This window comes from Pecten maximus, chromosome 14, assembly GCF_902652985.1.
Source record: "Pecten maximus chromosome 14, xPecMax1.1, whole genome shotgun sequence".
NCBI lineage: Eukaryota > Metazoa > Mollusca > Bivalvia > Pectinida > Pectinidae > Pecten > Pecten maximus.
This window is the reverse complement of record NC_047028.1, coordinates 37004215-37016069: the sequence shown is the minus strand read 5'-3', so window position 1 is coordinate 37016069 and position 11855 is coordinate 37004215. Positions and strand designations below refer to the sequence as shown.

Below are 11855 nucleotides of genomic sequence, written 5' to 3'. Positions count from 1 at the left end.
CCAAGATAAATAGAAACTGGATGTTCCCTGGTTCAAAGCAATTGGAATGTCCCAGATATAAAGTAACTGAATAGTCCCAGGTTAAGAGAAATTGGAATGTCCTAAATAAATAGCAACTGGATTTTCCAGGAAAAAATGCAATCAGAGAGTCACAAGTAGATATCACCTAGATAGACAATCATACTTATATAGTATGGCATTTTATCATTAGGTGGCCTTTTATCAAAACGCTACAAACAATTATCCGGAAGAGTGTTGACAAACTTTGACAGTACCTACATACTTATCGGGAAGACTGAGAGGAAACATATAGTGCCCAGGTTTCACCGGCAGAGTTTCGATTACGGCCGGTGTAGTGTAAATATTGAGTGAGTGCAAAGAATTTTTTTTATTGGGAGAGCTTTAACATGCTGAAATGTGTAATATGGAACGTGAAGTGATAAGATGACAATACCTATTTCATTTCCACGTGAGGATTAAACGTTAAATTGACAACATTTTGTTATCTGATTTTTTTAGTTTTTTTAATTTCTTGAAGTATGTTATGCATGCTATTTTCTTCACTTCAATTATCAGGGGAGAACGTAAAGAAAGATCAGTTCATATCTTTCGTGGAATCTGATATCGTAAATACAGATAACTTCTTCTTGACGGACACTATTTTTACACCTGGCTTTTTGTTTTTCTGATCATCGTCATATCTATCACATAAGTTGAAATCTTTTCTCCGACTGATTTCCCAGTTTGAAATCCGTCTGAGTAGCAGACAAATTAAGCCTCCTAGTACCATAGTGATGCCACCGAAGTAGAATGCCACATTGTAGTTGCCAATGATGTCCGACAACGCTCCTGAAACAGAAAACAGCGTTTACCAATTAATAGAATTCGAAATCATTGCTTGAGTCAGATTTTAATAAATTTAATGTTTTTATCATTTTTATCAATTATTACAAACTATACATATAAAAATATGAAGGAAACACTAAAATAACAACAGGAAGTGTTTTCACAGTTAGAATCATCATAACTTAGGTAACGTAGTTCGTCTGGCAGATGTTTTAATTTTCCTGTTTTCTAAGTTTATCAAATTTGAGTTAGAATTGATATTTCGGTCACGGGTCGGTACTCTATTTCTTTTGTATCATACATTTAGGGACCATCACACATCGTACTACAACATGTGGATTATAACATACATTTAGGGACCATCACACATCGTACTACAACATGTGGATTATAACATACATTTAGGGACCATCACACATCGTACTACAACATGTGGATTATAACATACATTTAGGGACCATCACACATCGTACTATAGCATGTGGATTATAACATACATTTAGGGAACATAACACATCGTACTACAACATGTGGATTATAACATACAGTTAGGGACCATCACACATCGTACTACAACATGTGGATTATAACATACATTTAGAGAACATCACACATCGTACTACAACATGTGGATTATAACATACATTCAGAGACCATGAAACATCGTACTACAACATGTGGATTATAACATACATTTAGGGACCATCACACATCGTACTACAACATGTGGATTATAACATACATTTAGGGACCATCACACATCGTACTACAACATGTGGATTATAACATACATTTAGAGACCATCACACATCGTACTACAACATGTGGATTATAACATACATTTAGAGAACATCACACATCGTAGTACAACATGTGGATTATAACATACATTTAGGGACCACACACATCGTACTACAACATGTGGATTATAACATACATTTAGGGACCATCACACATCGTACTACAACATGTGGATGGATTATAACATACATTTAGGGACCATCACACATCGTACTACAACATGTGGATGGATTATAACATACATTTAGGGACCATCACACATCGTACTACAAGATGTGGATGAATTATAACATACATTTAGGGACCATCACACATCGTACTACAACATGTGGATTATAACATACATTCAGGGACCATCACACATCGTACTACAACATGTGGATTATAACATACAGTTAGGGACCATCACACATGGTACTACAACATGTGGATTATAACATACATTTAGGGACCATCACACATCGTATTACAACATGTGGATTATAACATACATTCAGAGACCATCACACATTGTACTACAACATGTGGATTATAACCTACATTTAGAGAACATCACACATCGTACTACAACATGTGGATTATAACATACATTTAGGGACCATCACACATCGTACTACAACATGTGGATTATAACATACATTTAGGGACCATCACACATCGTACTACAACATGTGGATTATAACATACATTTAGAGAACATCACACATCGTACTACATGTGGATTATAACCTACATGTAGGGAACATCACACATCGTACTACAACATGATGATTGTACCTGCCAACGGTGACCCCACAAATGCCGACAGGCCGATGCTTAGTCCGACCAATCCAAACGAACTGTTGAGTCTAGGTTCCCCCAACAGTTCTGCCATCAAAATACTTCCGAGCACGATAAAAACAGCTGTAATTACAATTACGTCATTACAGTATATAAATATATAAAGCATGAAAGATGTTATTTATCAAAAACAAAATCGACTGCTGAATATGATTACTCAATGCCAAATTTATAAAATTTGAATATTTTCTTTTTAAAAAAAGCACAATTGATTACTTACAAGACACAATGATAAGATTTCCATGGTTCATAAAAAAATGAACGAATAAGAAATGTATACCCGTATGTTGACATGAATTATCTTGATAACTATTTGATGTTACTATGCTGTCAAAAACATGTTATTTACATGTGAATTTTTTTATATAAGTCAACGATGGTACTCTGTTTACACAAAGTTTTTTTTTTATTTTATCTATTTAATTATTGAGTTATTTATTTATTTATCTATTATTGTAATTTTACCCATAGATATCCCAAAGACAACAGCATAGATGACAAGAGTCTCAAATGTGGTGTAGAATGGTACAAAACACGTAGCCAGGCCACCAATCAGTAGGGCAATATTGTTTATAATCAAACAGTTAGCCCATGGTTTGTCCGTGATATAGCCAATCAAAACACGCCCTATCGTGTTGGATGCGCCCATTGCTGAAATGAGAAATGCTCCCTCCTCCGTGGACAGATTGACATCACTAGCCCAAACAGGAAGGAAATTCGACGGAATGAAAAATCCTGCAATATATATGTCAGTACAGTGCAATTTACGCTTCGACATACAAATTTACAGAGTTAAAAAGGAAAACTTTTGGTACTGGTAGACTTTACTGAACTACAATATCATATTAAATGCACACTTATAATATCATACCAAACATGACGAGGAGACAGGAAGCTCCATACAATAACATGGTGGGGCTCTTAAGGAGTGAAAAGTCAAACATGTCTTTCATTGATAAACAAATCTCTCTCAAACAGCCGCCGGCATTACGATCGGTTACGGCATCACACCTTATCATACACACTATTTATTTTTGTAACATTCCTGTTCCCGTCTGTTCCTAGAGGCCTAAAGGTAGCGGAGATGGGAACACCGTTCAGAACTATGGCGGACATGATCCACATTGCTCCCCTCAAGTCATATGTTTCCAAAAGACGCTCCGTGATTGGTGCAAATACAAAGGCGCCGACCCCGGCTCCACTTACAGCTATTCCTGTAGCTAAGGCTCGTCGTTTGTCGAAATAAACGCCAATGACAACAATCGAAGGTAGGTAGATTATACCAATGCCAATACCTATAAAATGAATAATATCATACACAAGGAATTAATCAATTAAAGTCATCTACAGCGTTCATTTACAAGTATACGTATTAATAGGCGGGTTTCTATACATTTTAGGTTTTATTCTTTTCAAACAGAAATTTGTATATGCTACCTGCTAAAATTTAAAGATACAGTTTTTAGCCACCGATTAACTGTTTTCGTGATTTCATCAAGAATTCAAATTTCTACGCATTACAAAGATTTTAGTCTTTTCAACTCTCAACTCTTCAACTCAATTTTTTTTTTTTGTGATTTTGAGCTTAAATCAAGGTTGGAGTTAATATCGTAACTTTCTTCGGTTTTAATTTTTTGTTCTAATGCCAGTCCTACCCGAAATCAAGCTTTTAACATGTTAAACAATATGCAAAGACGGAACAGTTGGATGCATGCTAGCTGAATCAGAGGTAAGTGTAGATAATGTGAACATATGAGAAATGTTTGCTGACACCTCAATCATAGACCAGATCGCACCGACCATAATAATCATGAAAACGTCATCACACACAACGACATGGAAACATGGATACAACTGCTTGATAAGTTGATTGTATTAGCAAATTTCAGTTTTGGCTAGATGCCAGCCGTCCTCTGGCCTTTGATCCAAAGGGCGTGATATCATATAGCCTTATGAAAGCCTTGAATTTGTCTTCTGTACAATCTGATCCCTTTTAAAACTGATACCAATGCACATACCTCCCACAATGCTGTAGAAGATCAACAACACATTCAGGGATTGGGAAAACGAGGAAAGGAAAAGTCCGCCACTGGTTATCACAGTTCCAACCGCGACCACCTTCCTAATATCATACTTGTTCACCAAGACGCTGACAACAGGACCTAGATAAATATTCAACATATTCTTTACATAGATATTACATTCATTTTTCACTACATGTTGATAAATGTTATAAGTCTGATATTTTTATCCAATGCCTCATTAACACTTCAAAAAATGGTGGTTTGATTTGATACAATTGTACCTACTTATTGTTTTGACCTGTATGTAACATTTTGGTTTCGGATTTTTAAAATGCAAATGAAACACTCCAGCTCACCAGAAACGAAACATGTCCCAACAAGTACGGAATGTAAAAGTTGCGTCTTTCCTTTACTTTCATCAAAATGCTTGAGGAATGCCGGGAAGAAAATTCCATACGTAAGAAAGATTCCGTTCATTAATACGTTGAGTATAAAAGAGGAAAACGCGACCATCCATCCCCATCCGCCGTCCGGTTTACTCATCATTTCAATCAGTACCTATTAACATATCAATGGGTTATATAATTAATTCCTTAAAACCAAAATCATAAAGCTCGATTTTATTAATAATTTTAATATTCTATGATACAATGTGTGTAGATGATATTCGTGTTAGCTGGGTCAAACTCGAAATATTCACAAAAGATCTTTTTTAAATGCTTTCACGCCCTAACTCTAACACCAAACATACAAGAACATACGGACTAACAATTGTCTAAGACAACCAGAATCAAATCACAGAGCGGAAATCTCCATGGAACCATTCATATATGATAACATCGTTATTATCAATATTGAAATAGCTTTATACATTTGTAGCAACTAAAAGTATTCTGGCCTTGGACATCATTTCCAACAACCAATGAATATAAAATAAAATTGAAAATTGCGAAATGTTTCAATCGTATCAAATTAATTAAATTAGTTAAATATGATACGGTTATGAGTGAATTATTCTATTTACCACAGTAGTGATGATACCGGTGTGTGATATTATTGATCTAGATTGATTATATGATGTATATACAATACTCACCTGTTATAACACAATAATAAAAATCACAATAAAAATGTTCGAAGATTAAACAGGAATTCATTTCATTCCAGGGTCACTCTGGACAAAACCCTCGATCTCCATCAATATTTCAGAAATGCATTCGGATTACTTTAAACTTTCACGCATTGAGAAATAAGCAAAACAACGTTGCTATGGAGAATGTTGTTTCCAACTAAATAACCATCATAAAGATAACATCGGTTACTTCCATGTCAAAGATTAAATGGTTTCTCATGTTTTATGTAGCTTGCACTAAATGAATTATTCGTCCAAATAATGGGTAAATAGTACATTTTCCAGGGATACGTTCGGAGGTCTACATGAATCGCGAACTTACCCCTTCAAACATATTCGCTTATGTTGATCCTAAAATGACTTTGAGTTCTTGTATAATGAGCAATTAAGACATATACTCTTGTATAAATAACAAATTGTGTCATATTGGCCGCTGTTTTGTTGATGGGAGTAATGTGAATATACATGAAAAAGCGTGTGATTTAGTCATAGCATACACTAACCTTAGCTGGCTCACACGAACAAGAAATCTTTCAAATGGGAACAATCTTATATGACTTATATGACTTTTATGATAACATAATAAGGTGACTTGTTTTCAGATTTACTAACAGACATTACAAATTCGATTAATTTACATTTTCTGAAAAAGGAACAGGTTATCAAAAGGCAAGGTTTTTTGTGAAGTATTTCTAAACATAACGCTTTGTAGCGTATATAAATCATTGTGCTAATTTCTCAGTCTACTGTAGTCGTCCCAAGGGTAACGTCATTGACGATTTGCATACTTTGTTTATTTTTACACAGATGCTGCAGCTCTGAACTTATAGCTCTACATATGTGACTGACGCAATTAACAGATAAATAGATATATGAATTCAAAAGCAATATGTAGCAAGTAGACATATTTTTGATTCTGCGATATGATACATATCAAATAAACTCAGATATTTTGCGAATAATTTGAATTTCACCATTGAATCTCCTCGCGTCACAATAATTTGCTTTTGAACTCTTGTTGTTTTTCATGACGTGACAATACTTACGTTACTCTTTTTCATGGAGGTTTGTTGGTAAATTCGTGTGTTTGCCTTAATACATCTTAACAGTTAACATACAATAACTATGTATTCATCTGTAATATTGTTTTCACATACTGATTTCAGGCATTAAATTATATAAATGATCTTTTTCGACATAAAATGCCTCCCACAACAACATAGTAATACCAGTGTGCTGTTAGGTATAGTTCGCATTCCAAACACAAGATTATAACAAATACTCCACGTGTTTCGATGGTCTTCAGTAGTCCAAATATCTATATATAGTTTTACAGGGTTATTGCCAAGTAAGTTTTTTCGGCAGATCCATATATATGTATTAACGAAACTCATCTGTTATTGAAATAACAAAATATCCAGTTATCACCAAGCCGTTTGTGATTTCTAGAATTAATGAAGATCGTCTTTTATCAAATCACATAAGCATAACCGAGAACACTTTAACCGCAGAAGGCAGGTTTTGTGAAATTAACACCGTGTTCCAATTTTTTTCCTGTACAGAATATAGGTCAGGGCAAAACACACAATGAGTTTACTTCGTTAAACACCTCTCGTTAGCAGAGGCGCAATTCCGAGGGCCTAACTAGATCGGTTGTTTGATGACGGAATGTATTGGTGAATGTTGTTTGGCAGAGTGAATAGATATGTTGAAAAACAAAGAACAGTTATATAAATGCATAGTTGTTTAATTTCACAATAGTATTTCGCGGTAATCGGACCTAGTCCTCGGATATTTTATTTCATAGGATTCTTATTTCCCGCCCGTCGGATCTACTTAGCGGATATTACGATTTTTGAATCCAGGTTAACTGCTATTCAGTAATGGTATAAGAACAGAATGTGCATAAGCATTGTTGTTTGTTTTGTTTTCAAATAAACAAATAGCAAATATATATGAACTGGTTATATAGTATAGCTATACTGTAAAGTGTTAAGTCCATTAAAATTATGAATTTAATATGGTCAACGAAGACTTGTATGCGATATATATATCACTGTTACTCTTGATTTCATACAATGCAAAAATGTTCCGAGGGTTAGGGTTAGGGTTAAACTTATTTCATTCAAGGTTCACACTTGACACAAATCTCAAGCTCCATTAATGTTTGATGAATGAATTCTATATTTAAACTCCGACATATTTGCATAATATCCCATAACTAGACATGTAGACTGAAACACGAGACCGACACAAACACATAAAAAAAAAATCAACCCAGCTATAATTATGGGTACAAGGTTATGATCGGAGTTCCATGTAGCGATCCCGTAATCCCTCAGTATATTATACACGTGTGGAATCTTAAAATCAATTCATTTGGTTTTATTTATCAACTAAACTCATACATGGTAACTGAATTATTACATGAGGGTTTCACAGTTCAAATTACTATTGTCTAGATGTTCACTAACAAATTGAGACATATAAACAGTTAACATTTTATTCACCTCGCATTTTCAGTTCATGGTTCAAAAATATATGGCTTATGCTTCAATCGAAGTCCTTTCATAACATATTTTTTTTCATTTCTTGAAGTATGGTATGCATGTTATTTTCTTCACTTCAATTATCAGGGGAGAAAGAAGATACAGATCAGTTCATATCTCTTGTGGAATCTGTTACCGTAAATACGGATAACTTCTTGACGGACACTATTTTTACACCTGGCTTTTCGTTTTTCTGATCATCGTCATATGTATCACATAAGTTGAAATCCTTTCTCCGACTTTGTTCCCAATTTGAAATCCGTCTGAGTGGCAGACAAATCAAGCCTCCTAGTACCATAGTGATGCCACCGAAGTAGAATGCCGCATTGTAGTTGCCACTGATGTCCGACAACGCTCCTGAAACAGAAAACAGCGTTTACTAATTAATACAATTCGAAATCGTTGCGTGAGTCAGATTTTTATAAATTTAATATTTTTATCATTTTTTTATCAATTATTACAAACTATACATATTAAAATATGAAAGAAACACTAAAACAACTATAGTTAATGTTGCGTTGTTTTCGTATTTGCTCTGATTAAAAATTGCGCAGTTAAAATCATCAAAACTTAGGTGTAAGCCGCAACTACCTGGTAACGTGGTTAGCCTGGCAGATTTTTTTAATTTTCCTGTTTTCTTATTTTATCAAATTTGAGTTAGAATTATTATTTCGGCCACGAGTCGGTACTCTGTTTCTTTTATATCACACATTTAGGGACCATCACACATGGTACTATAACATGTGGATTATAACACATTTAGGGACCATCACACATCGTACTACAACATGTGGATTATAACACACATTTAGGGACCATCACACATCGTACTACAACATGTGGATTATAACATACATTTAGGGACCATCACACATAGTCCTACAACATGTGGATACATTTACATTTACATTTATTGGCCATACCGCACCGTACTACAACATGATGATTGTACCTGCTAAAGGTGACCCAACAAATGTCGACAGACCCATGCTGAGTCCGACCAATCCAAACGAACTGTTGAGTCTATGTTCCCCCAATAGTTCTGCCATCAAAATACTTCCGAGCACGATGAAAACCGCTGTAATTACAATTAAAATGATACGTCATTACAATATTTAAATGTATAAAGCATGAACGATATTATTTATGAAAACCAAAATAGACTGCTGTATATGTGTACTAAAAAAAAAAGCAATACTGTCCCTGGCCTTTCTTCTATTTATATAAATTCTACAAGAAAACATATGGCAATTGTGATGAAAGTAACCAATGATATTTATTAAGAAATCGATTGATGTATTAACTTCGTATTTTCAAAAGCACCATTGATTAATTAAAAGACACAATAATAAGATTTCCATGGTTCATAAAAAAATTGTATGAATAAGAAATTTATATCCGTATGTTGACATGAATTATCTTAATAACTATTTGATATAACTGTGCTGTCAAAAACACGTATTTTACATGTGACTTTGTTTATATAAGTCAACGATGGTACTGTGTTTACACAAAGTTTTTTTTTATTTTTTTTATTTTATCTATTTAATTATTGAGTTATTTATTTATTTATCTATTTATTGTAATTTTACCCATAGCTATTCCAAAGACAACAGCATAGATGACAAGAGCCGCAAATGTGGTGTAGAACGGTACAAAACACGTAGCCAGGCCGCCAATCAGTAGAGCAGTATTGTTTATAACCAAACAGTTAGCCCATGGTTTGTCTGTGATGTAGCCAATCAAAACGAACGCAATCGTGTTGGATACGCCCATGGTTGAAATCAGAAACGCTCCCTCCTCAGTGGACAGGTTGACATCACTAGCCCAAACAGGAAGGAAATTCGACGGAATGTAAAATCCTGCAATATATGTCAGTACAGTACATAGAGGATATCTAACAGTGTCTTCAGTAATACCAAATATATTTCACTCGTGTGGCTAATAGTTTGATATTTTTCACTCGTGCGCATATTCTGTTTATTACATTTTTTATCAACGAAAAACCTACCCCGTATGCTAAATAGGCCTACAGCGATAATTTGTAAACAAAAAAGTAGTTTTCCCTGTCCAGGTGCTGACATATATGTCGGGCTTTCTGATTGGTCAATTATTTTGGTATTTTCTAATCATTAATTTGATTGGTCAAATCAGCAAAAGTGATATTTTTCACTAGTGAAAAATATCACTTTTATAGAATGAGTAATTTTTGATATTTCACTGGTAAAAATGTAATAAAATTAACACTTCGTCATACTAATTTACAGAGTTAAAAAAGGAAACTTTTGGTACTGGCAGATTTTACTGAACTACAATATCATATTATATGCACACTTATGATATCATACCAAACATGACGAGGAGACAGGAAGCTCCACACAACAACATGGTGGGGCTCTTAAGGAGTGAAAAGTCAAACATGTCTTTCATTGATAAACAAAACTGTCTAAAACATCCGCCAGCATTCCGATCGGTTCCGGTATCACACATATCATACACATTATGTATTTTTGTAACGTTCCTGTTCACGTCCGTTCCTATTGGTCAAAAGGTAGCGGAAATGACAACACCGTTCAGAATTATGGCGGACATGATCCACATTGTTCCTCGCCAGCCGTATGTTTCCAAAAGACGCTCCGTGATTGGTGCAAAGACAAAGGCGCCGACCCCGGCTCCACTAACAGCTATTCCCGTAGCTAAGGCTCGTCGTTTGTCGAAATATACGCCAATGGTCACAATCGAAGTAAAGTAGACTATACCAATGCCAATACCTATAAAAATGAATAATATCATAGAAAAGGAATGAATCAATAGAAACGTTCATTTACAAGTATACGTATTAATAGGACGGCTTCTATACATTATAGGTGTCATTCTTTTCTAACAGGAATTTGTAAATTCTTCCTTCTGAAATTTAAAGAAACAATTTTCAGCCGATTAACCCTTTCTTATTTCTTAAATTTCTACGCATTACAAAGATTTTCTTATTCTTTTCCACTCCTTACATATCAATTCTGTGATTTTTAGCTTAAATCAGGATAGAGTTTAATATCGGTACATTCTGCTGTCTTAATTTCCGCGAACAGATCAGAAATTTTGTTGACGCCTCATCATAGGCAGAACTCAAGGACCATAACAATCATGAAAACGTCATCACACACAGCGAAACGAAAACACACCTTGATATAATGCTTGATAGGTTGATTAAAGTAGCATTTTTCAGGGTTTGGCTAGACACTAGCCGTCCTCTGGCCTTTGATCCTTCGATTTAATGGTCTCGATCTAATAAAGGGCGTGATATCAAATAGCATTATGAGAGCCTTGAATTTTTCTTCTGTAAAATCTTACCCCTTTTAAAACTGATACCAATGCACATACCTCCCGCAATGCTGTAAAAGATCTACAACACATTCAGGGATTGGGAAAACGAGGCAAGGAAAAATCCGCCACTGGTTATCACAGTTCCAACCGCGACCACCTTCCTAATATCATACTTGTTCACCAAGACGCTGACAACAGGACCTAGATAAATATTCAACATATTCTTTACATAGGTATTACATTTATTTTTTCATACACGCTGATAAATTTTATATCTGATATTTTTTTCTGATTTTATGTTATTTAATGCCTCATTAACACTTCAAGAAATGCTTGATTTGA

The 11855-nt window shown here is 34.6% G+C and overlaps 2 protein-coding genes across 2 annotated transcripts; both read right to left on the bottom strand.

The window, feature by feature from the left end:
- Positions 1-595: 595 nt before the first annotated feature.
- On the bottom strand, positions 596-5977 carry LOC117341899 (monocarboxylate transporter 9-like). The gene is made up of 6 exons (XM_033903759.1): positions 5966-5977; positions 4925-5069; positions 4506-4649; positions 2953-3222; positions 2425-2550; positions 596-849 (listed from the first exon to the last, which is right to left on the bottom strand). The coding sequence occupies exons 1-6, from the start codon at positions 5975-5977 to the stop codon at positions 596-598; spliced, it is 951 nt and encodes a 316-aa protein (XP_033759650.1).
- Positions 5978-8251: 2274 nt separating this feature from the next.
- On the bottom strand, positions 8252-10613 carry LOC117341898 (monocarboxylate transporter 5-like). Its single transcript, XM_033903758.1, has 4 exons — positions 10541-10613; positions 9785-10054; positions 9145-9270; positions 8252-8549 (listed from the first exon to the last, which is right to left on the bottom strand). Exons 1-4 carry the CDS (start codon positions 10611-10613, stop codon positions 8299-8301), a joined length of 720 nt encoding a protein of 239 aa, XP_033759649.1. The 3' UTR covers positions 8252-8298.
- Positions 10614-11855: the final 1242 nt, after the last annotated feature.